Source organism: Panulirus ornatus, chromosome 1 (assembly GCF_036320965.1).
Source record: "Panulirus ornatus isolate Po-2019 chromosome 1, ASM3632096v1, whole genome shotgun sequence".
Classification (NCBI taxonomy): Eukaryota; Metazoa; Arthropoda; class Malacostraca; order Decapoda; family Palinuridae; genus Panulirus; species Panulirus ornatus.
Genome location: NC_092224.1, coordinates 42,351,661 through 42,379,460, shown reverse-complemented (window position 1 = coordinate 42,379,460; position 27,800 = coordinate 42,351,661). Strand labels below are relative to the sequence as shown.

Here is a 27,800-nt window from a genome sequence, read left to right as displayed (position 1 = left end):
CAACCATGCTCTTTTTATTTCCACACATCTCTCTTACCCTTACGTTACTTACTCGATCAAACCACCTCACACCACACATTGTCCTCAAACATCTCATTTCCAGCGCATCCATCCTCCTGCGCACAACTCTATCTATAGCTCAAGCCTCGCAACCATACAACATTGTTGGAACCACTATTCCTTCAAACATACCCATTTTTGCTTTCCGAGTTAATGTTCTCGACTTCCACACATTCTTCAGGGCTCCCAGGATTTTCGCCCCCTCCCCCACCCAATGATCCACTTCCGCTTCCATGGTTCCATCCGCTGCCAGATCCACTCCCAAATATCTAAAACACTTTACTTCCTCCAGTTTTTCTCCATTCAAACTTACCTCCCAATTGACTTGACCCTCAACCCTACTGTACCTAATAACCTTGCTCTTATTCACATTTACTCTTAACTTTCTTCTTTCACACACTTTACCAAACTCAGTCACCAGCTTCTGCAGTTTCTGACATGAATCAGCCACCAGTGCTGTATCATCAGCGAACAACAACTGACTCACTTCCCAAGCTCTCTCATCCACAACAGACTTCATACTTGCCCCTCTTTCCAAAACTCTTGCATTCACGTCCCTAACAACCCCATCCATAAACAAATTAAACAACCATGGAGACATCACACACCCCTGCCGCAAACCTACATTCACTGAGAACCAATCACTTTCCTCTCTTCCTTTTCACTGCTTCCAACAACTTGCCTCCCACACCATATATTCTTAATACCTTCCACAGAGCATCTCTATCAACTCTATCATATGCCTTCTCCAGATCCATAAATGCTACATACAAATCCAATTGCTTTTCTAAGTATTTCTCACATACATTCTTCAAAGCAAACACCTGATCCATGCATCCTCTACCACTTCTGAAACCACACTGCTCTTCCACAATCTGATGCGCTGTACATGCCTTCACCCTCTCAATCAATACCCTCCCATATAATTTACCAGGAATACTCAACAAACTTATACCTCTGAAATTTGAGCACTCACTCTTATCCCCTTTGCCTTTGTACAATGGCACTATGCACGCATTCTGCCAATCCTCAGGCACCTCACCATGAGTCATACATACATTACCTTACCAACCTGTCATTAATACAGTCACCCCCTTTTTTAATAAGTTCCACTGCAATACCATCCAAACCTGCTGCCTTGCCGGCTTTCATCTTCCGCAAAGCTTTTACTACCTCTTCTCTGTTTACCAAATCATTTTCCCTAACCCTCTCACTTTGCACACCACCACGACCAAAATACCCTAAATCTGCCACTCTATCATCAAACACATTCAACAAACCTTCAAAATACTCACTCCATCTCCTTCTCACATCACCACTACTTGTTATCACCTCCCCAATTGCACCCTTCACTGAAGTTCCCATTTGCTCCCTTGTCTTACGCACTTTATTTATCTCCTTCCAGAACATCTTTTTATTCTCCCTAAAATTTAATGATACTCTCTCACCCCAATTGGGAATGTCTTGGGAGTAAAGTCAGGGGTTAGTGAGAGGACAAGAGCAAGGGAAGGAGTAGCACTACTCCTGAAACAGGAGTTGTGGGAGTATGTGATAGAATGTAAGAAAGTAAATTCTCGATTAATATGGGTAAAACTGAAAGTTGATGGAGAGAGATGGGTGATTATTGGTGCATATGCACCTGGGCATGAGAAGAAAGATCATGAGAGGCAAGTGTTTTGGGAGCAGCTGAATGAGTGTGTTAGTGGTTTGGATGCATGAGACCAGGTTATAGTGATGAGTGATTTGAATGCAAAGGTGAGTAATGTGGCAGTTGAGGGAATAATTGGTATACATGGGGTGTTCAGTGTTGTAAATGGAAATGGTGAAGAGCTTGTAGATTTATGTGCTGAAAAAGGACTGGTGATTGGGAATACCTGGTTTAAAAAGCGAGATATACATAAGTATACGTATGTAAGTAGGAGAGATGGCCAGAGAGCGTTATTGGATTACGTGTTAATTGACAGGCGCGCGAAAGAGAGACTTTTGGATGTTAATGTGCTGAGAGGTGCAACTGGAGGGATGTCTGATCATTATCTTGTGGAGGCTAAGGTGAAGATTTGTATGGGTTTTCAGAAAAGAAGAGTGAATGTTGGGGTGAAGAGGGTGGTGAGAGTAAGTGAGCTTGGGAAGGAGACTTGTGTGAGGAAGTACCAGGAGAGACTGAGTACAGAATGGAAAAAGGTGAGAACAATGGAAGTAAGGGGAGTGGGGGAGGAATGGGATGTATTTAGGGAATCAGTGATGGATTGCGCAAAAGATGCTTGTGGCATGAGAAGAGTGGGAGGTGGGTTGATTAGAAAGGGTAGTGAGTGGTGGGATGAAGAAGTAAGATTATTAGTGAAAGAGAAGAGAGAGGCATTTGGACGATTTTTGCAGGGAAAAAATGCAATTGAGTGGGAGATGTATAAAAGAAAGAGACAGGAGGTCAAGAGAAAGGTGCAAGAGGTGAAAAAGAGGGCAAATGAGAGTTGGGGTGAGAGAGTATCATTAAATTTTGGGGAGAATAAAAAGATGTTCTGGAAGGAGGTAAATAAAGTGCGTAAGACAAGGGAGCAAATGGGAACTTCAGTGAAGGGTGCAATTGGGGAGGTGATAACAAGTAGTGGTGATGTGAGAAGGAGATGGAGTGAGTATTTTGAAGGTTTGTCGAATGTGTTTGATGATAGAGTGGCAGATATAGGGTGTTTTGGTTGAGGTGGTGTGCAAAGTGAGAGGGTTAGGGAAAATGATTTGGTAAACAGAGAAGAGGTAGTAAAAGCTTTGCGGAAGATGAAAGCCGGCAAGGCAGCAGGTTTGGATGGTATTGCAGTGGAATTTATTAAAAAAGGGGGTGACTGTATTGTTGACTGGTTGGTAAGGTTATTTAATGTATGTATGACTCATGGTGAGGTGCCTGAGGATTGGCGGAATGCGTGCATAGTGCTATTGTACAAAGGCAAAGGGGATAAGAGTGAGTGCTCAAATTACAGAGGTATAAGTTTGTTGAGTATTCCTGGTAAATTATATGGGAGGGTATTGATTGAGAGGGTGAAGGCATGTACAGAGCATCAGATTGGGGAAGAGCAGTGTGGTTTCAGAAGTGGTCGAGGATGTGTGGATCAGGTGTTTGCTTTGAAGAATGTATGTGAGAAATATTTAGAAAAGCAAATGGATTTGTATGTAGCATTTATGGATCTGGAGGAGGCATATGATAGAGTTGATAGAGATGCTCTGTGGAAGGTATTAAGAATATATGGTGTGGGAGGCAAGTTGTTAGAAGCAGTGAAAAGTTTTTATCAAGGATGTAAGGCATGTGTACGTGTAGGAAGAGAGGAAAGTGATTGGTTCTCAGTGAATGTAGGTTTGCGGCAGAGGTGTGTGATGTCTCCATGGTTGTTTAATTTGTTTATGGATGGTGTTGTTAGGGAGGTGAATGCAAGAGTTTTGGAAAGAGGGGCAAGTATGAAGTCTGTTGTGGATGAGAGAGCTTGGGAAGTGAGTCAGTTGTTGTTCGCTGATGATACAGCGCTGGTGGCTGATTCATGTGAGAAACTGCAGAAGCTGGTGACTGAGTTTGGTAAAGTGTGTGAAAGAAGAAAGTTAAGAGTAAATGTGAATAAGAGCAAGGTTATTAGGTACAGTAGGGTTGAGGGTCAAGTCAATTGGGAGGTAAGTTTGAATGGAGAAATACTGGAGGAAGTAAAGTGTTTTAGATATCTGGGAGTGGATCTGGCAGCGGATGGAACCATGGAAGCGGAAGTGAATCATAGGGTGGGGGAGGGTGCGAAAATCCTGGGAGCCTTGAAGAATGTGTGGAAGTCGAGAACATTATCTCCAAAAGCAAAAATGGGTATGTTTGAAGGAATAGTGGTTCCAACAATGTTGTATGGTTGCGAGGCATGGGCTATGGATAGAGTTGTGCGCAGGAGGGTGGATGTGCTGGAATGAGATGTTTGAGGACAATGTGTGGTGTGAGGTGGTTTGATCGAGTAAGTAATGTAAGGGTAAGAGAGATGTGTGGAAATAAAAAGAGCGTGGTTGAGAGAGCAGAAGAGGGTGTTTTGAAATGGTTTGGGCACATGGAGAGAATGAGTGAGGAAAGATTGACCAAGAGGATATATGTGTCGGAGGTGGAGGGAACGAGGAGAAGTGGGAGACCAAATTGGAGGTGGAAAGATGGAGTGAAAAAGATTTTGAGTGATCGAGGCCTGAACATGGAGGAGGGTGAAAGGCGAGCAAGGAATAGAGTGAATTGGATCGATGTGGTATACCGGGGTTAACGTGCTGTCAGTGGATTGAATCAGGGCATGTGAAGCGTCTGGGGTAAACCATGGAAAGTTGTGTGGGGCCTGGATGTGGAAAGGGAGCTGTGGTTTCGGGCATTATTGCGTGACAGCTGGAGACTGAGTGTGAACGAATGGGGCCTTTGTTGTCTTTTCCTCGTGTTACCTCGCACACATGAGGGGGGAGGGGGATGGTATTCCATGTGTGGCGAGGTGGCGATGGGAATGAATAGGGGCAGGCAATGTGAATTGTGTGCATGGGTATATATGTATGTGTCTGTGTGTGTATATATATATGTGTACATTGAGATGTATAGGTATGTATATTTGTGTGTGTGGGCGTGTGTGTGTGTACATTGTGTATGGGTGTGGGTTATGCCATTTCTTTCGTCTGTTTCCTTGCGCTACCTCGCAAACACGGGAGACAGCGACAAAGCAAAATAAATAATAAATATAAAATATATATTTATTTATTTTGCTTTGTCGCTGTCTCCCACGTTTGCGAGGTAGCATAAGGAAACAGACGAAAGGAATGGCCCAACCCACCCCCATACACATGTATATACATACACGTCCACACACGCAAATATACATAACTATACATCTCAATGTACACATATATATACACACACAGACACATACAGATATACCCATGCACACAATTCACACTGTCTGCCTTTATTCATTCCCATCGCCACCTCGTCACACGTGGAATACCATCCCCCTTCCCCCTCATGTGTGCGAGGTAGCGCTAGGAAAAGACAAGAAAGGCCCCATTCGTTCACACTCAGTCACTCGCTGTCATGCAATAATGCCCGAAACCACAGCTCCCTTTCCACATCCAGGCCCCACACAACTTTCCATGGATTACCCCAGACGCTTCACATGCCCTGATTCAATCCACTGACAGCACGTCAACCCCGGTATACCACATTGAACCAATTCACTCTATTCCTTGCCCTCCTTTCACCCTCCTGCATGTTCAGGCCCCGATCACTCAAAATCTTTTTCACTCCATCTTTCCACCTCCAATTCGGTCTCTGACTTCTCCTCGTTCCCTCCACCTCCGACACATATATCCTCTTGGTCAATCTTTCCTAACTCATTCTCTCCATGTGCCCAAACCATTTCAAAACACCCTTTTCTGCTCTCTCAACCACTCTCTTTTTATTTCCACACATCTCTCTTACCCTTACATTACTTACTCGATCAAACCACCTCACACCACACATTGTCCTCAAACATCTCATTTCCAGGACATTCACCCTCCTGCGCACTACTCTATCCATAGCCCACACCTCGCAACCATACAACATTGTTGGAACCACTATTCCTTCAAACATACCCATTTTTGCTTTCTGAGATAATGTTCTCGACTTCCACACATTCTTCAAGGCTCCCAGGATTTTAGCCCCCTCCCCCACCACATGATTCACTTCCGCTGCCAGATCCACTCCCAGATATCTAAAAACACTTTACTTCCTTCAGTTTTTCTCCATTAAAACTTACCTCCCAATTGACTTGACCCTCAACCCTACTGTACCTAATAACCTTGCTCTTATTCACATTTATTCTTAACTTTCTTCTTTCACACACTTTACCAAACTCAGTCACCAGCTTCTGCAGTTTCTCACATGAATCAGCCACCAGCGCTGTATCATCAGCGAACAACAACTGACTCACTTCCCAAGCTCTCTCTCATCCACAACGAACTCCATACTTGCCCCTCTTTCCAAAACTCTTGCATTCACCTCCCTAACAACCCCATCCATAAACAAATTAAACTACCATGGAGACATCACACACCCCTGCCGCAAACCTACATTCACTGAGAACCAATCACTTTCCTCTCTTCCTACACGTACACATGCCTTACATCCTCGATAAAAACTTTTCATTGCTTCTAACAACTTGCCTCCCACACCATATATTCTTAATACCTTCCACAGAGCATCTCTATCAACTCTATCATATGCCTTCTCAGATCCATAAATGCTACATACAAATCCATTTGCTTTTCTAAGTATTTCTCACATACATTCTTCAAAGCAAGCACCTGATCCACACATCCTCTACCACTTCTGAAACCACACTGCTCTTCTCCAATCTGATGCTCTGTACATGCCTTCACCCTCTCAATCAATACCCTCCCATATAATTTACCAGGAATACTCAACAAACTTATACCTCTGTAATTTGAGCACTCACTCTTATCCCCTTTGCCTTTGTACAATGACACTATGCATGCATTCCACCAATCCTCAGGTACCTCACCATGAATCATACATACATGAAATAACCTTACCAACCAGTTAACGATACAGTCACCCCTTTTTTAATAAATTCCACTGCAATACCATCCAAACCTGCTGCCTTGCCAGCTTTCATCTTCTGCAAAGCTTTTACTACCTCTTCTCTGTTTACCAAATCATCCACCCTAACCCTCTCACTTTGCACACCACCTCGACCAAAACACCCTATATCTGCCACTCTATCATCAAACACATTCAACAAACCTTCAAAATACTCACTCCATCTCCTTCTCACATCACCAATACTTGTTATTACCTCCCCATCAGCCCCCTTAACTGAAGTTCCCATTTGCTCCCTTGTCTTACGCACTTTATTTACCTCCTTCCAGAACATCTTTTTATTCTCCCTAAAATTTAATGATACTCTCTCACCCCAACTCTCATTTGCCCTCTTTGTCACCTCTTACACCTTTCTCTTGACCTCCTGTCTCTTTCGTTTATACATCTCCCACTCATTTGCATTTTTTCCCTACAAAAATCGTCCATTTCCCTCTCTCTTCTCTTTCACTAATAATCTTACTTCTTCATCCCACCACTCACTACCCTTTCTAATCAACCCACCTCCCACACTTCTCATGCCACAAGCATCTTTTGCACAAGCCATCACTGCTTTCCTAAATATATCCCATTCCTCCCCCACTCCCCTTACCTCCTTTGCTCTCACCTTTTTCCATTCTGTACTCAGTCTCTCCTGGTACTTCCTCACACAAGTCTCCTTCCCAAGCTCACTTACTTTCACCACCCTCTTCCCCCCAACATTCTCTCTTCTTTTCTGAAAATCCATACAAATCTTCACCTTCGCCTCCACAAGAGAATGATCAGACATCCCTCCAGTTGCACCTCTCAGCACATTAACATCCAAAAGTCTCTCTTTCGCGCGCCTGTCAATTAACACGTAATCCAATAACGCTCTCTGGCCATCTCTCCTACTTACATACGTATACTAGTGTTTATCTCACTTTTTAAACCGGGTATTCCCAATCACCAGTCCTTTTTCAGCACATAAATCTACAAGCAATTCACCATTTCCATTTACAACACTGAACACCCCATGTATACCAATTATTCCCTCAACTGCCACATTACTCACCTTTGCATTCAAATCACCCATCACTATAACCTGGTCTTGTGCATCAAAACCACTAACACACTCATTCAGCTGCTCCCAAAACACTTGCCTCTTATGATCTTTCTTCTCATGCCCAGGTGCATATGCACCAATAATCACCCATCTCTCTCCATCAACTTTCAGTTTTACCCATATTAATCTAGAATTTACTTTCTTACATTCTATCACATACTCCCACCACTCCTGTTTCAGGAGTAGTGCTACTCCTTCCCTTCCTCTTGTCCTCTCACTAACCCCTGACTTTACTCCCAACACATTCCCAAACCACTCTTCCCCTTTACCCTTGAGCTTCGTTTCACTGAGAGCCAAAACATCCAGGTTCTTTTCCTCAGACATACTACCTATCTCTCCTTTTTTCACATCTTGGTTACATCCACACACATTTAGCCACCCCAGTCTGAGCCTATGAGGAGGATGAGCACTACCCGCATGACTCCTTCTTCTGTTTCCCATTTTAGAAAGTTAAAATACAAGGAGGGGAGGATACGTGTAGAAATGTACATATACATAAATACATATACATACATATACACGTAAATATTTATACTTGCTCTCCTTGATCCATTCCCAATGCCACCCCGCTCCACAGGAAACAGCAGAAAATGCATAGAGAAAAAGAAAAGATATATACATTCTACTTCTCCCCCACATCTGATCGCCGCCACCTGCTTCAGCAAGGTAGCACCAGAAAACAGATGAAGAAAGGCCACCTCCTTTCACATCCAAAAACGAAATGTCATGTGTAATGCACAGAAACCACAGCTTCTCTATCCAAACCCAGACCCCACAGACCTTTCATGGTTAACCCAGTCATTTCACATGCTCTGGCTCAGTTCATTCACAGCACGGTGACCCCAGTATACCACACAGTTCTAATTCACTCTATTCCATACAGGCCTTTCACCCTCCTGCATGTTAAAGCCCTGATCGCTCAAAATCTTTTTCACTACACCCTTCCATCTCCAATTTGGTCTCCCTCTTTGCCTTGATCCCTCTATTTCTGACAAATATATCCTCTCTGTCAAACTCTCCTCACTCATTCTCTCCATATGTCCAAACCATTTCATTACACTCTTCTATTCTCTCAACCACACTCTCTGTATTACCACACATTTCTCTTAACCTTTCGTTACTTATTCAATCAAACCACCTCAAACCTCAAATTATCCACAAAGAATTCATTTTCAACACATCTACCCTCCTCCACACAACCGTATCTATTGCCCATGCCTCGCAACCATATAATATTGTTGGAACTACTATTCCTTCAAACATACCCATTTTTGCCCTCCTAGACAGCATTCTCTCTTTTCACACATTCCTCAGTGCTCTCAAAACCTTCGTCCCCTTCCCCACCCTATGACTCACTTCCGCTTCCATGGTTCCATTCGCTGCCAAGGCCACTCCCAGAAATCTAAAACACTTCACTTCCTCTATTTTTTCTCCATTCAAACTTAAATCCCATGTAACTTGTCCCTTAGCCCTGCTGAACCTTGCTTTTATTCACATGCACTCTCAACTTTCTCCTTATACACACTCTTCCAAACTCAGTCACCAACTTTTGCAGGTTCTCACTCAAGTCAGCCACCAGTGTTGCATAATCACCCCCTCTCTCCAAGACTCTCGCATTTTCCTCCCTCACCAGCCCATCTATAGACAAATTAAACAACCATGGTGACATCACACACCCCTGGCACAAACCAACCTTCACTGGGAACCATTAAGTCTCCTTTCTCTTTCTACCCATATACACGCCTTACACCCTTAATAAATACTCACTGTCTCTAGGAGCTTATCTCCTATATTCTTAATACCTTCCACAAAGCCTCTCTATCAACCCTATCATATGTATTATCCAGATCCATAAATGCTCCATACAAATCCATCTGTTTTTGTATTTCATGCATAATTCTTCGAAGCAAACACCTGATCCACACATCCTCTACCACTTCTGAAACCACACTGTTCCTCTCCAATCTTATGCTCTGTACACACCTTCACCATCTCAATCAACAGCCTCTCATACAACTTACCATGTATACTCAACAAATGTGCACCTCTGTCGTGTGAAACACTCACCTTTCTCCTCTTTGCCTTTATACAATGGCACTATACATGCATTCTGCCAATCCTCTGGCACTTTGCCATGATCCATACATACACTGAATATCCTTACCAACCAATCAACAACACAGCCATCCTCTTCCTTAATAAAATCAACTGCAACAACTTCCACTTCAGCAACTTTGCCATACATCATCTTACACAACTCTTTCATCACCTCTTCCCTCTTCATCAAACCACTTTCCATGACTCTTTCACTTCACATACCACCCCAACCAAAACATCCAACATCTCATGCTCTGTCTTCAAACTCATTCAAAAATCCTTCAAAATACGCAGTCCATCTCTTGCTCTCTTCATCAGAACCTGTTATCACTTCCCTTTTGCCTCCTCCACGATGTGTATTACATTTGATAATATATGGGAGAGGACAATGATTTTTGTGGACAATGTATCTTTACAACCAACTGACATACTTAGGAGCTTCAAAAAGCATGCAATCTTCATTCATAAATGCAGAACAAAAAAAAAATGAACATCAATGGAAACAGATTTCTTCTACCAAAGTATTGTGATACTCTGTGAAACATGTCACTCTAATACAGAAGGTAGCAGGTGGTAGGCAGCCACTGATCAGGGAGGTATATTACCAGTACTACCTGCCTAGGTATCAGGAAGTTTAGTGATAGCTGAGCAGTGAGCAAGCAATTCAGTGGCTGTCAAGCTGCACTCCTCTGACCCAGGTAGTTGTATTTTCTTTGCCTTACACATTTGTAGATTGCTGGCATTCTGTCAACAAGCATATAATCTCTTCTTGTTGTAAATAACACTTGACAACACTTAACTCACACAACTCAATCTTTGAACCTCTAGATTTTCTTGTGGTGGGTGCTATGTGCTAGCCCTGCCTTTTGGCAAAATGGCAGGAGTAACACATATAAGCAGCATTATGAAGGATATTATGAAGAAGCATTAGGTAGAAACATTAGCTAGAAGTCGTACATAGGAATATTAGGCAGGAGCATTATGTAGAGGTAGTAGATTGCAACTTAGGCATACATATTATATAAAAGTAGTTAGTAGGATCCTCCGGAAATACTGCATTAGAGTTCCTCTTTGTTAGTGGCCTGTTAAGGGTGAGGCACTAAAGTTTAAGATGCAGCACTAGAGTTCATCAGCTATGGAGACTCTTTTACCATGGCCTACCCCTTGAAGGAGTTCCCAGATGGAATAGGCACCAGAGATACAGAAAGATACACTGCCTACTATGCTACAAATTTTACTTGATACTTAAGAGTGGGGGAGGGGGCGAAAGTTCTGGGAGCATTGAAGAATGTGTGGAAGTCGAGAGCATTATCTTGGAAAGCAAAAATGGGTATGTTTGAAGGAATAGTGGTTCCAACAATGTTATATGGTTGCGAGGCATAGGATATAGATAGAGTTGTGCGCAGGAGGACGGATGTGCTGGAAATGAGATGTTTGAGGACAATATCTGGTGTAAGGTGGTTTGATCGAGTAAGTAATGAGAGGGTAACAGAATAAAAAAGAGTGTAGTTGAGAGAGCAGAAGAGGGTGCTTTGAAATGGCTTGGTTACATGGAGAGAATGAGTGAGGAAAGACTGACCAAGAGGATATATGTGTCAGAGGTGAAAGGAACAAGAAGTGTGAGACCAAATTGGAGGTGGAAAGATGGTGTGAAAAAGATTTTGAGTGATCGGTGCATGAACATGCACAAGGGTGAAAGGCGTGCAAGGAATAGAGTGAATTGGAACGACATGGTATACTGGGGTTGACGTGCTATCAATGGATTGAACCAGGGCATGTGAAGCGTCTGGGGTAAACCATGGAAAGTTGTGTGGGGCGTGGATGTGGAAAGGGAGCTGTGGTTTCGGCACATCATACATGACAGCTAAAGATTGAGTGGGAATGAGTGTGGCCTTTGTTGTCTTTTCCTAGCGCTACCTCGCACACATGTGGAGGGAGAGGGTTGTTATTTCATGTGTGGTGGGGTGGCGATGGGAATGAATAAAGGTAGACAGTATAAATTGTGTACATGTGTATATATGCATATGTCTATGTGTGGATATACATGTATGCATTGAGATGTATAGGTATATATATATGTGCATGTGTGGATGTGTATGTATATACATGTATATGTGGGTGGGATGGGCCATTGTTTCGTCTGTTTCCTTGTGCTACCTCGCTGGCACGGGAGACAGCAACAATGTATAATAAAATACTTAAGATACGTGATTAAATATCATCTTCCAAAATGCTAGAGAGATAGAGTCAGCATTTTCAAATACTATCTGATAAAAAATTTCTGGCATTTTCCTTCCTTTAAACACTCTCCCAAAATGTTTTGCCAGTGCTTGAAATTCCTGAGATCAAATTTTCCCCTTCAAACACACTTTCATTCTATTTTTGGAATTACAGCCAAAGTCCCTATCCATTATGGCTAAAAAACTTACCCTACTCTGGGTAATTTTAATGTTTACCCATCCCTATTTCTAACCAAGACATACAGTTTTGTCAGTCCTCTCTTTCCATAAGATGTAAATCTAAGGAGTACCAGCTTGCTACTTTGAATCTTTCATTAGTGACAAGGGATGGGGAAGCAGTAGATGACATGTGAGGGGGTGACAAGGTAAGGAGAGGGGTGAGAGAGAGGAGTACACTGATAGCTGACATCTACATGCAAAATTTTATGAAGCAAATATACAGCAACCAACAATGAAGCTGAAAAAAGCAGCCCAAGCCAATGAAACTGATGCAAATCACTTTACCCCACCTAAATAGTGTTGGTGTCCACCAAAGTTGACAAGCAGTAGCAACTACATGACTAGCTGGCATACCACATGAGCATGCATTTGTGGCAGTTAGCTGTTGTAAGAGGCAGGATTGTTTGGTTGAACCCCCCATTTATGCCCTGCATTTTCATTGTTTTTTGCCTTTTCATACTTCTACCACCTACTATGGCTGGAAATGCTCACCTTACAAGTGAGAAAATAGCTGCACTTTACAAGGGAAATAAGCCAATTAAGGAAATTCAAATTCATGATCAATACAACAATGTGTGAAGAAATTCAGTGATAGTGGCAGCACTGCTACAATGACATAAAAAATGACCTGGGAATACCATAAAACCTCTTTACAGACTCTGAATGTTCTTAAATGTCAAGTGGATATAGCCCATGCTTGAGTGCAAAAGAATTAAAAGAAAAATCCCTAGACTGCTCAGTAATGTGTTAGTAAAGGGCAGTGCAGTGTCACTTACACAAGGACCTTAAGTACTGGAGCTGCAGGCTGCATCCCAAATTGCTCATAACCCACTGGCACCAGAAGAAAGACTTGATATTAGCAAAAAATATGTAGTTCAGGATACAGGTAAGCTAAGAGGTGTCTTGTGGAATGATGGGTCCACCTTTTCTATAACAGGTGGCTGTGGTGGGCATGTGTATGGGTAACCAGACTGTGATCCATTTAACCCCAAGTACATTGAAAGCACTGTAAAGTTCCCTGCTTCACTTGTGGCATGGGAAAGTTTCAGTTATTATGGTCTTTGGGACCCTGTAGTCCTTCAACGAAAGTATGAACAAGCATAGTTCCCTTGAGCTACTAAGTGACCTTCTTTCGGATTCGCTGAAAAAGTTCATGCAAGATGGGGCTCCATAACACACTGCCAGTCTAGTACTGGCCAGAGAATTCACTGGTTTGAATCCAATAAAAAACTTGTGAGCACTTATGAAAATGAAATTATGTAACAGGGATACTTTGTTGCTTCCTTAGCTGGAGGTGACCAGCCAATTCATGAACTTGGACTCAAATGGACAATAAGTGACTACAGAACCTGGCTGATTCAGTTCCTGGTCATATCAAGGAATGTATAAAAAGAAAAAGGAAACCAATAAAGTACTAAATGGTGGGGTATGCACAGTTTTCGTAGCTTTATTTCACGGTTATCTTTGATGGCTGTGTGCAGCCTTTCATGTCAACTTCATTGGCAGGCACTGTAGAAATAAGCAGGTTTAAGGAAAAATGTTGAGTGATGTTAATTGCAAATCAGGGTGATATTCACAGCTTGTGCTAAAGGTTTGAATTCCTCGATAATAATGCACTTCCCCCAACCCTTCAATTAGCATACAGACAAACATACATTCATAGGCCATGTCCTTTCCACCATCGCAGGAGCAAATGTCAACAACTTTAGGGTGTTGCTGTGTCTGTGTCTGTCATAAGGAGTAGCTCTTACAACCTATGTGGTAAGGTAAAGGATGTATCACAATCAAACCATGTTCTTTTCAATATACATTACCCAGAAGTTATCAAACATTCCTAAGTATAAGGAATACGAAAAAGGAATATTTTGCAGTACAGCAACTGTCCCATGTCAAGCTTTACAGTTGACAGCCTGTAACAAAAGTCATGTTAGGAGAAGGGGTGGGGTGAGCACTGCATAGGTGTGCCAATATGTTATGGTGAGTAAGCAATCTTTGTTATGCGAAAGTAGATACTGTATTGAGGTGATGGATTGGTTTCGATGATGTAACAAATTATTGCATTCTGTCTGCTCCTTCATGAAGAAATATAAACTGTGGTCCTTTTTAGCTTTTATCAATATCTAAAGCAACAAAATATTTGTCACTGCATGTTAGGAAACATGATTTATATGAGCTCATCTGATTACTCTAATGGTATGCAGGCTTCAATAAGAGATTATAAATTAGTATTGTGAAAGGCAAATGCAATAAATTGGTAAACTGAGTATCAAGGACAAAATGACTGGACATGGCTTCATGGCTGGTCAGATATTGGACACTGCTTCATTTTGCAGGTTACACATGATGATACTGGGTACATTTCAAAGCTCATCACTAAGGCAATATAATATAAAGGATTCCTTGTAATCTTAATGATTAATGCCAAGCTCAATATATGTATCAATCATTCACAATAACTCAGAGATAACATGTGACTGATCCTGCATTGACAACCACCACCACAGAACCTCACTCCTACCACGCTCCATGAAAGAGTCTACCATTGGCCTTGTTTTTCCTGATGTCTTTAATTAGGTTTTGCTTCTTACTTACTGAATCCCCATCACATGTTCAACATTACAGGATACCAATAAGGATTGCATAATGAATCTAACATACATTAGAGATGTATAACCACATTCATAGTACACTAATACGTACCATAACATTTTTAACATAAAACTTTAGGGAAATCATCATTCTGTATTGTTATATGGATTGTATATCAAATACATATCCTTCTATATATAACAATAATTACATGGTACCGTGAGTCTTCATTTGGACCAGCCTGTGGAAAGAAATTTGTTAAAATAAAGCATTCCATCTATCATACTGGAATAATCATGCCACAGTGCAGAAAACTGGGATAGTGTGCAGGGTACAGAATAGAAAGAAACCAATGAAGTGCTAATAAAAAATGACATCCTACATGAAAGATGAAGGCTACTAAATAAATATGTCTTCATTCGGCTGTTTCATGCTAGGATTATCAGAGGCAGGCTTGAAATATCATGCTTCACTTTCCCCTACCCTCATGCAATGTTTTTCTTCCCATCACCCGCACCTCTTCACCAACCCTGCCAATGGTGATTCCACCTCTGGCAGTTAAATAATTATCAAGTAATGGGTATCATCATTAGTCTTTAATAAAAGCCACTTCTATCTATGTATTTTCATTATTTCCTTCTCAGGTCAAGGTAACACCAATACCATGATCAATGTATCAATGGTGAAAAAGGATGAATGGCATGATCTCATGACCTGAGCTTAGAGAATGCTTCTGTTTACTCATGTTTGGCTTTGAACTCACATGCTGATATTCATATGTTCATATGCCACGGAGAGGAAGGAGTGACATCACAATGAATTGTTGTTAGTTTATCGAAACTGAAGTTAACACCACGTATAGTGAGAGTTACAGATATTGACAAGACAAGCAAAACTCTGGATAATGAAAGCTTAGAAGTAGTGAGTTTATACTCCTTGAATAAATTCATACTTACTGAAAGAGAGAATTGACAATAATGACCTATCCCAGATGGAAGTGGAGGCACTGTACATAAGAAAGCTTTCCCAAGACACGTCTGTTCAACGGTTAAAAGCAAAAATAGAAGTATTATGAAGAGTGAGAAAAAGAATTGCTATGGCCAATACCTACCTTGGCTTGTATCAACTATGTTTGAATCTTCTGCTTCTTTCTTCTCAACCTCCTCTTCTACTTGTTCATCTTCCTCCTCAACCATGGAAAGCTCAATATGGTCATTAGTGTCTACCATGGATAGACTACTCAGAGAATCCTTGATATCATCATCTATAGAACGTATTTTCCTCTCATCTGCATGTCTAAGGAAAGATTGGTATATGCATTTTTTTCTGAATGAATAAAAGCTGTCTACAGGGAGCTATATGCTTTCCTATGAGGGTGTGCTCAACTGCTTTCCCACAGATACTGGGAGAGCAGCCTAGAGCCCAAAATATGCATGTTTCATTCTTTCCCTGTTCCCCTATCTATTACTCTACCAATGAGCATCATTCTTTAAGCAAGCCCATCAATGCTTAATATTCGACACAGTCAATACTGCATTTCCTTAATCACTGTTAGATATATTATGGATTACAATAAAAAGATTCTCAAATTTGTTTGATGATAGAGTGGTAGATGTAAGGTATTTTGGTCGGAGTGGTATGTGAAGTGAGAGAGTCATGGAGAGTGGTTTGGGGTAGAAAGAAGAGGTGGTGAAAGCCCTGTGGAAGATGAAAAGCTGCAAGGTGGTGGGAGTGGATGGCATTACACTTGAATTTATTAAGAAAGGGGGTGACTGCATTGTTGACTGGTTGGTTAGGATATTCAGTGTATGTATGGATCATGGTGAGGTGCCTGAGGATTGGTGGAACGCATGTAAAATGACACTGTATAAAGGTAAGTGTTCAAACTCCAGAGGTAAAAGTTTGTTGAGTATACCTGGTAAGTCGTATGAGAGGATTAAGGCATGTATGGAACATCAGATTGGGAAGGAGCAGTGCTGTTTCAGAAATGGTAGAGGATGTGTGGATCAGGTGTTTGCTTTAAAAGAATGTGTGAGAACCATCTATAAAAACAGAGATTTGTATGTGGCATTCATGGATCTGGAGAAGGTATATGATAAGGTTCATAGGGATGCTTTGTTGGGGGTCTTAAGAATATATGGCATGAGAGGTAAGCTGCAAGAGGCAGTGAAAAGTTTTTATCAAGGGTGTAAGGCATATGTATGAGGAGGAAGAGAGGAGAGTGAATGGTTCCAAGTGAAGGTTGGTCTGCGGCAGGGGTGTGTGATGTCACCATGGTTGTTCAATTTGTTTATGGATGGGGTAGTGAGGGAGATAAATGCAAGAGTCCTGGAGACTGGGGCTAGTATGCATTCTGTCGGGAATGAGATGGCTGGGAAGTGTCAGTTGTTTGCCGATGATACAGGACTGGTGGCAGATTCAAGTGAGAAAATGCAGAAGTTCGTGACTGATTTTGGATGAGTGTAAGAAAGGAGAAAGCTGAGAGTGAATGGGAATAAAAGCAAGGTTATGTTCAGCAGGGTTAAGGAACATGTTAGTTGGGGTGTAAGTCTGAATGGAGAAGAAATGGAGGAAGTGAAGTGTTTTAAATGTCTGGATGTGAACATGGCAGCAAACAGAATAATGGAAGCAGAAAAAAGTCATAGAGTGGGGGAGGGAGCAAAGGTTCTGGGAGCTCTGAAGAATGTGTGGGGAGAAAAAAAAAACATTATCTAAGAAGGCAAAAATGGGTATATTTGAAGGAATAAGAGTCCCAACGATATCATATGGCTGCAAGGCATGGACTATAGAGAGGGTTGTGCGAAGGAGGGTGGATGTGTTGGAAATGAAACGTTTTAGGGCAATATGTAGTGTAAGGTGTTTTGATCAAGTAAGAAATGAAAGGGTAAGAAATATGCGGTAATAAAAAGAGTGTGGTTGAGACAGAAAAGGAGGATGTGCTGAAATGGTTTGGTCATATGCAGAGAATAATTGAGGAAAGCTGACAAAGAGAATGTATGTCAGAAAAGGACATCCTAGCCTTCACAAGACAGTGATCAGACATCCTAAAAGCTGCTCCTCTAAGCAATTTACATCCAAAAGTTTCTCTTTTACATGCCTGTCAATTAACATATAATCCAATAATCCTTACTGACCGTCTCTCCTACTCACATATGTATCCTTGTGTATATCCCTCTTTTCAAACCTGGTATTCACAATCACCTGCCTTTTCTCATCACACAACAAGCTATTCACCATTTCTATTCATAATATCAAATACCCCATGCCCCCAGTTATGTCTTCAAGTGCCACATTACTAACCCTTGTATCTAAATCACCCAACACTGATACCTGGTGTTTTACATCAAAACTGCTGACACACAGACTCAGCTGCTCCCAAAATGCTTACTTCTCCTGATCTTTCTTTTCATGGCCAGAAGCATAAGCATTAACAATCACTCATCTTTCACCATCCATTTTCAGTTTTGCCCCCATCAAATCAGAATTTACTTCCTTAAACTCTATCAAACAATCATCCTACAACTCCTTCCTTAGCTCTTGTCCTCTCACCAACCCCTAACTTCACTTCCAAAACATTTCGAAGCCATTCCTCACCTTCATCCTGAGTGTTCTTTCACTCAGGGTCAAAGCATCCAATTTTCTTTCCTCAAACTTACCACCTATCTTTCCTCTATTCTCATCTTGGCTACATCTGAACATATTTAGACACCCCAGTCTGGGCCTGTGAGGAGGATGAACACTCTCTGCTTGGCTCATTCTTCTGTTCCTTCTTTTAGAAACTTAAATACAAGAAGGGGGAAGGTGTTCCAGCCCCACCACTCCCACTGCCTTTAGTCACTTTCTACAACTGGCAGGCAGGTGTTTTGAAATGGTCTGGTCACATGTAGAAAATGAGTAAGGAAAGATTGACAAAGAGGATATATTTGCCAGAGGTGGAGGGAACAAGGAGAAGTGGGAGATCAAATTGGAGGCGGAAAGATGGGGTGAAAAAGATTTTGAGAGATCGGGGACCGAACGTGCAGGAGGGTGAAAGGCGTGGAAAGAATAGAGTGAATTGGAACGATGTGGCATACCGGGGTAGATGTGCTGTCAATAGATTGAACCAGGGCATGTGAAGTGTCTGGGGTAAACCATAGAAAGTTTCATGGGGCCTGGATGTGGAAAGGGAGCTGTGGTTTCAGTGCATTATACAACACAGTTAGAGACTGAGTGTGAACGAATGTGGCCTTTGTTCTCTTTTCCTAGCGCTACCTTGCACACATGCGGGGAAGGGGTTGTCATTTCATGAGTGGTGGGGTGGCGATGAGAATGAATAAAGGCAGCAAATATGAATTATGTACATGTGTATATATGTATATGTCTGTGTATGTATATATGTGTATGCATTGAAATGTACAGGTATGCATATGTGTGTGTGTAGACGTGTATGTATATACACGTGGAAGTAGGTGGGTTGGGCCATTCTTTTGTCTGTTTCCTTGCGCTACCTCGCTAATGTGGGAGACAAAAACAAAGTAGTAAAGTCAGGGGTTAGTGAGAGGACAAGAGCAAGGGAAGTAGCACTACTCCTGAAACAGGAGTGATGGGAGTATGTGATAGAGTGTAAGAAAGTAAACTTTAGATTGATATGCGTAAAACTGAAAGTGGATGGAGAGAGATGGGTGAAAGATCATGAGAGGCAAGTGTTTTGGGAGCAGCTGAGTGAGTGTGTTAGTAGTTTTGATGCACGAGACCAGGTTATAGTGATGGGTGATTTGAATGCAAAGGTGAGTAATGTGGCAGTTGAGGGAATACTTAGTGTACATGGGGTGTTGTAAATGGAAATGGTGAAGAGCTTGTAAATTCATGTGCTGAAAAAGGACTGGTGATTGGGAATACCTGGTTTAAAAAGAGAGATATACATAAGTATACGTATGTAAGTAGGAGAGATGGCCAGAGAGCATTATTGGATTACGTGCTAATTGATAGGCACATGAAAGAAAGACTTTTGGATGTTAATGTGCTGAGGTGCAACTGGAGGGATGTCTGATCATTATCTTTTGGAGGCGAAAGTGAAGATTTGTAGAGGTTTTCAGAGGTTTTGGGAAGGAGACTTGTGTGAGGAAGTATCAGGAGAGACTGAGTACAGAATGGAAAAAGGTAAGAACAAAGGACGTAAGGGGAGTGGGGGAGGAATAGGATGTATTTAGGGAAGCAGTGATGGCTTGTGCAAAAGATGCTTGTGGCATGAGAAGCGTGGGAAGTGGGCAGATTAGAAAGGGTAGTGAGTGGTGGGATGAAGAGGTAAGATTATTAGTGAAAGAGAAGAGAGAGGCATTTGGACGATTTCTGCAGGGAAATAATGCAAATGAGTGGGAGATGTATAAAAGAAAGAGGCAGGAGGTCAAGAGAAAGTAGTAAGAGGTGAAAAAGAGGGCAAATGAGAGTTGGGGTGAGAATCATTAAATTCTAGGGAGAATAAAAAGATGTTTTGGAAGGAGGTAAATAAAGTGCGTAAGACAAGGGAACAAAAGGGAATATCAGTGACGGGGGCTAATGGGGAGGTGATAACAAGTAGTGGTGATGTGAGCGAGATGGAGTGAGTATTTTGAAGGTTTGTTGAATGTGTTTGATGACAGAGTGGCAGATATAGAGTGTTTTGGTCGAGGTGGTGTGCAAAGTGAGAGGGTTAGGGAGAATGATATGGTAAACAGACAAGAGGTACTAAAAGCTTTGCGGAAGATGAAAGCTGGCAAGGCTGCGGGTTTGGATGGTATTGCAGTGGAATTTATTAAAAAAGGGAGTGACTGTATTGTTGATTGGTTGGTAAGGTTATTTAATGTATGTATGACTAATGGTGAGGTGCCTGAGGATTTACAGAATGCTTGCATAGTGCCACTGTACAAAGGCAAAGGGGATAAAAGCGAGTACTCAAATTACAGAAGTATACGTTGAGTATTCCTAAGAAATTATATGGGAGGGTATTGACTGAGAGGGGGGAAGGCATGCGCAGAGCATCATATTGGGGAAGAGCAGTGTAGTTTCGGAAGTGGTAGAGGATGTGTGGATCAGGTGTTTGCTTTGAAGAATGTATGTGAGAAATACTTAGAAAAGCAAATGGAATTGTATGTAGCATTTATGAATCTGGAGAAGGCATATGATAGAGTTGATAGAGATGCTCTGTGGAAGGAATTCAAAATATATGGTGTGGGAGGCAAGTTGTTAGAAGCAGTGAAAAGTTTTTATAGAGGATGTAAGGCATGTGTATGTATAGGAAGAGAGGAAAGTGACTGGTTCTTAGTGAATGGTGGTTTGCGGCAGGGGTGCGTGATGTCTCCATGGTTGTTTAATTTGTTTATGGATGGGGTTGTTAGTGAGGTGAATGCAAGAGTTTTGGAGATAGGGACAAGTATGCAGTCTGTTGTGGATGAGAGAGCTTGGGAAGTGAGTCAGTTGTAGTTCGCTGATGATACGGCACTGGTGGCTGATTCGGGTGAGAAACTGCAGAAGCTGGTGACTGAGTTTGGTAAAGTGTATTATAGATAAAGTTGTGCGGAGGAGGGTGGATATTCTGGAAATGAGATGTTTGAGGACAATATGTGGTGTGAGGTGGTTTGATTGAGTAAGTAATGAAAGGGTAAGAGAGATGTGTGGTAATAAACAGAGTGTGGTTGAGAGAGCAGAAGAGGGTGTTTTGATATGGCTTGGTCACATGGAGAGAATGAGTGAGGAAAGATTGACAAAGAGGATATATGTGTCACAGGTGGAGGGAATGAGGAGAAGTAGGAGACCCATTCAGAGGTGGAAAGATGGAGTGAAAAAGATTTTGAGTGATCGCGGCCTGAACATAAAGGAGGGTGAAAAGCGTGCAAGGAATAGAGTGAATTGGAACGATGTGGTATACCGGGGTCGATGTGCTGTCAATGGATTGAACCAGGGCATGTGAAGCATCTGGGGTAAACCATGGAAAGTTCTGTGGGGCATGGATGTGGAAAGGGAGCTGTGGTTTTGGTGCATTATACATGACAGCTAGAGACTGAGTGTGAACGAATGTGGCCTTTGTTGTCCTTTCCTAGCACTACCTCATGCACATGCAGGGGGAGGGAGTTGTTATTTCATGTGTGGTGGTGAGGCGACAGGGATGAATAAGGGCAGACAGTATGAATTATGTATATGTGCATATACGTATACGTCTGTGTGTGTATATATATATATATATGCATACGATGAGATGTATTGGTATGTATATGTGTGTGTGAGGACATGTATGTTTATACATGTGTATGTGGGAGACAGCAACAAAGTATAATAAAAAAAATAGAAAATACTTTGTCACTGTATCCTGTGTTAGCGAGGTAGCGCAAGGAAACAGACGAAAGAATAGCCCAACCCACCCACATACACATATATATACATACACGTCCACACACACACATATACATACCGACATCTCAACGTATACGTATATATACACACTCAGACTTATACATATATACATATGTACATAATTCATACTGTCTGCCCTCATTCATTCCCGTCGCCACCCCACCACACATGAAACGACAGCCCCCTCCCCCTGCAAGTGCGTGAGGTAGCACTAGGAAAAGATAACAAAGGCTACATTTGTTCACACTCAGTTTCTAGCTGTCATGTATAATGCACCGGAACCACAGCTCCCTTTCCACATCCAAGCCCCCCAAAATATTTCCATGCTTTAGCCCAGATGCTTCACATGCCCTGGTTCAATCCATTGACATGACGTTGACCCAGGTATAACACATCGTTCCAATTCACTCTATTCCTTGTACCCTTTCACCCTCCTGCATGTTCAGGCCACGATCACTCAAAATTTTTTTCACTCCATCTTTCCACCTCCAATTTGGTCTCCCACTTCTCGTTCCCTCCACCTCTGACACATATATCCTCTTTGTCAATCTTTCTTCACTCATTCTCTCCATGTGACCAAGCCATTTCTGCAAAGTGAGAGGGTTAGGGAGAATGATTTGGTAAACAGAGAAGAGGTAGTAAAAGCTTTGCGGAAGATGAAAGCCGGCAAGGCAGCAGATTTCGATGGTATTGCAGTGGAAATTATTAAAAAAAGGGGGTGACTGCATTGTTGACTGGTTGGTGAGGTTATTTAATGCAGAAGCTGATGACTGAGTTTGGTAAAGTGTGTGAAAGAAGAAAGTTAAGAGTAAATGTGAATAAGACCAAGGTTATTAGGTACAGTAGGGTTGAGGGTCAAGTCAACTGGGATGTAAGTTTGAATGGAGAAAAACTGGAGGAAGTAAAGTGTTTTAGATATCTGGGAGTGGATTTGGCAGCAGATGGAACCATGGAAGTGGAAGTGAATCATAGGGTGGGGGAGGGGGGGAAAATTCTGGGAGCGTTGAAGAATGTATGGAAGAGTCGAGAACATTATCTCGGAAAGCAAAAATGGGTATGTTTGAAGGAATAGTGGTTCCAACAATGTTGTATGGATGCGAGGCGTGGGCTATGGATAGAGTTGTGCACAGGACGGTGGATGTGCTGGAAATGAGATGTTTGAGGACAATATGTGGTGTGAGGTGGTTTGATTCAGTAAGTAATGTAAGGGTAAGAGAGATGTTTGGAAATAAAAAGAGTGTAGTTGAGACAGCAGAAGAGGAGAGAGCAGAAAAGGGTGTTTTGAAATGGTTTGGTCACATGGAAAGAATGAGAGAGGAAAGATTGACCAAGAGGATATATGTGTCAGAGGTGGAGGGAACGAGAAGTGGGAGACCAAATTGGAGGCGGAAAGATGGAGTGAAAAAGATTATGAGTGATGGGGGCCTGAACATGCAGGAGGGTGAAAGGCATGCAAGGAATAGAGTGAATTGGAATGATGTGGTATACCGGGGTCGACGTGCAGTCAATGGATTGAACCAGGGCATGTGAAGTGTCTGGGGTAAACCATGGAAAGTTGTGTGGGGCCTGGATGTGGAAAGGGAGCTGTGGTTTTGGTGCATTATTACATGACAGCTAGAGACTGAGTGTGAACCAATGGGGCCTTTGTTGTCTTTTCCTAGCGCTACCTCGCACACATGAGGGGGGACGGGGGTTGTTATTCCATGTGTGGCGAGGTGACGATGGGAATGAATAAAGGCTGACAGTATGAATTATGTACATACGTATACATGTACATGTCTGTGTGTGTATATATATGTGTACATTGAGATATATAGGTATGTATATTTGCGTGTATGGACGTGTATGTACATACATGTTTATGTGGGTGGTTTGGGCCATTTCTTTTGTCTGTTTCCTTGTGCTACCTGGCTAACGCGGGAGACAGCGACAAATCAAAATAAATAAATAAATAAATATGATTCATGATAAGGTGCCTGAGGATTGGCGGAATGATTGCATAGTGCCATTGTACAAAGGCAAAGGGGATAAGAGTGAGTGCTCAAATTACAGAGGTATAAGTTTGTTGAGTATTCCTGGGAAACTATATGGGAGGGTATTGATTGTGAGGGTGAAAGCATGTACAGAGCATCAGATTGGGGAAGACCAGTGTGGTTTCAGAAGTGGAAGAAAATGTGTGGATCAGGTGTTTGCTTTGAAGATTGTATGTGAGAAATACTTGGAAAAGCAAATGGATTTGTATGTAGCATTTATGGATCTGGAGAAGGCATATGACAGAGGTGATAGAGATGCTCTGTGGTAGGTATTAAGAATATATGGTGTGGGAGGCAAGTTGCTAGAAGCAGTGAAAAGTTTTTATCAAGGATATAAGGCATGTGTACATGTAGGAAGAGAGGAAAGTGATTGGTTCTCAGTGAATGTAGGTTTGCGGCAGGGGTGTGTGATGTCTCCATGGTTGTTTACTTTGTTTATGGGTGGGGTTGTTAGGGAAGTAAATGCAAGACTTTTGGAAAGAGGGGCAAGTATGAAGTCTGCTGTGGATGAGAGAGCTTGGGAAGTGAGTCAGTTGTTGTTTGCTGATGATACAGCGCTGGTGGCTGATTCATGGGAGAAACTGCAGAAGATGATGACTGAGTTTGGTAAGGAGTGTGAAAGAAGAAAGCTGAGAGTAAATGTAAATAAGAGCAAGGTTATTAGGTACAGTAGGGTTGAGGGTCAAGTCAACTGGGAGGTAAGTTTGAATGGAGAAAAACTGGAGAAAGTAAAGTGTTTTAGATATCTGGGAGTGGATTCGGCAGCAGATGGAACCAGAGAAGTGGAAGTGAATCATAGGGTGGGGGAGGGGGCGAAAATTCTGGGAGCATTGAAAAGTGTAAGGAAGTCGAGGGCATTATCTCGGAAAGCAAAAATGGGTATGTTTGAAGGAATAGTGGTGCCAACAATGTTATATGGTTGCGAGGCATAGGCTATGGATAGAGTTGTGTGGAGGAGGATGGATGTGCTGGAAATGAGATGTTTGAGGACAATATGTGGAGTGAGGTGGTTTGATTGAATAAGTAATAATTGGGTAAGAGAGATGTGTAATAATAAAAAGAGTGTGGTTGAGAGAGCAGAAGAGGGTGTTTTGAAATGGTTTGGTCACATGGAGAAAATGAGAGAGGAAAGATTGACCAAGAGGATATATGTGTCAGAGGTGGAGGGAACTAGGAAAAGTGTGAGACCAAATTGGAGGTGGAAAGATGGAGTGAAAAAGATTTTGAGTGATCGGGGCCTGAACATGCAGGAGGGTGAAAGGCATGCAAGGAATAGAATGAACTGGAGTAATGTGGTATACCGGGGTCGACGAGCTGTTAATGAATTGAACCAGGGCATGTGAAGCGTCTGAGGTAAACCATGGAAAGTTTTGCGGGGCCTGGATGTGCAAAGGAAGCTGTGGTTACAGTGCATTATACATGACAGGTAGAGACTGAGTGTGAACGAATGTGGCCTTTGTTGTTTTTTCGTAGCGCTACCTCACACACAAGTGGGGGAAGGGGGGTTTTCATTTCATTTCTGGCGGGGTGGCGACGGGAATGAATAAGGGCAGACGGTATGAATTATGTACATGTGTATATATGTATATGTTTCTCTGTGTGTGTGTGTGTGTGTGTGTGTGTGTGTGTGTGTGCGTATATATATATATTTATATATATATATATCTTTTCTTTCTTTCAAACTATTCGCCATTTCCCGAGTTAGCGAGGTAGCATTAAGAACAGAGGACTGGGCCTTGGAGGGAATATCCTCACCTGGCCCCCTTCTCTGTTCCTTGTTTTGGAAAAAAAAAAAAAAAAAAAAAAAAAAAAAAAACGAGGGGAAGATTTCCAGCCCCCCGCTCCCTCCCCTTTTAGTCGCCTTCTACGGCACGCAGGGAATACGTGGGAAGTATTCTTTCTCCCCTATCCCCAGGGATAAAATATATATATATATATATATATATATATATATATATATATATATATATATATATATATATTTTTTTTTTTTTTTTTTTTTTTTTATACTTTGTCGCTGTCTCCCGCGTTTGCGAGGTAGCGCAAGGAAACAGACGAAAGAAATGGCCCAACCCCCCCCCCATACACATGTACATACACACGTCCACACACGCAAATATACATACCTACACAGCTTTCCATGGTTTACCCCAGACGCTTCACATGCCTTGATTCAATCCACTGACAGCACGTCAACCCCTGTATACCACATCGCTCCAATTCACTCTATTCCTTGCCCTCCTTTCACCCTCCTGCATGTTCAGGCCCCGATCACACAAAATCTTTTTCACTCCATCTTTCCACCTCCAATTTGGTCTCCCTCTTCTCCTCGTTCCCTCCACCTCCGACACATATATCCTCTTGGTCAATCTTTCCTCACTCATTCTCTCCATGTGCGCAAACCATTTCAAAACACCCTCTTCTGCTCTCTCAACCACGCTCTTTTTATTTCCACACATCTCTCTTACCCTTACGTTACTTACTCGATCAAACCACCTCACACCACACATTTTCCTCAAACATCTCATTTCCAGCACATCCATCCTCCTGCGCACATCTCTATCCATAGCCCACGCCTCGCAACCATACAACATTGTTGGAACCACTATTCCTTCAAACATACCCATTTTTGCTTTCCGAGATAATGTTCTCGACTTCCACACATTTTTCAAGGCTCCCAAAATTTTAGCCCCCTCCCCCACCCTATGATCCACTTCCGCTTCCATGGTTCCATCCGCTGACAGATCCACTCCCAGATATCTAAAACACTTCACTTCCTCCAGTTTTTCTCCATTCAAACTCACCTCCCAATTGACTTGACCCTCACCCCTACTGTACCTAATAACCTTGCTCTTATTCACATATATATATATATATATATATATATATATATATATATATATATATATATATATATATATATACATTTTTTTTTTTTTTTTGCTTTGTCGCTGTCTCCCACGTTTGCGAGGTAGCGCAAGGAAACAGACGAAAGAAATGGCCCAACCCACCCCCATACACATGTATATACATACGTCCACACACACAAATATACATACCTACACAGCTTTCCATGGTTTACCCCAGACGCTTCACATGCCTTGATTCAATCCAGTGACAGCACGTCAACCCTGGTATACCACATTGCTCCAATTCACTCTATTCCTTGTCCTCCTTTCACCCTCCTGCATGTTCAGGCCCCGATCACACAAAATCTTTTTCACTCCATCTTTCCACCTCCAATTTGGTCTCCCTCTTCTCCTCGTTCCCTCCACCTCCGACACATATATTCTCTTGGTCAACCTTTCCTCACTCATTCTCTCCATGTGCCCAAACCATTTCAAAACACCCTCTTCTTGTCTCTCAACCACGCTCTTTTTATTTCCACACATCTCTCTTACCCTTATGTTACTTACTCGATCAAACCACCTCACACCACACATTGTCCTCAAACATCTCATTTCCAGCACATCCATCCTCCT

At 42.1% G+C, this 27,800-nt stretch overlaps 1 protein-coding gene across 1 annotated transcript in view; it reads right to left on the bottom strand.

Annotated features, from left to right (window-relative positions):
• Clbn (Nuclear export mediator factor NEMF homolog Clbn) overlaps nucleotides 1–27,800 on the bottom strand; it is a 908,728-nt gene that overhangs the window by 252,008 nt on the left and 628,920 nt on the right. Inside the window, exon 13 of the mRNA XM_071695085.1 lies at nucleotides 16,032–16,216. Coding sequence (XP_071551186.1) covers nucleotides 16,032–16,216 — 185 coding nt within the window. The remainder of the gene's footprint in view (nucleotides 1–16,031; nucleotides 16,217–27,800) is intronic.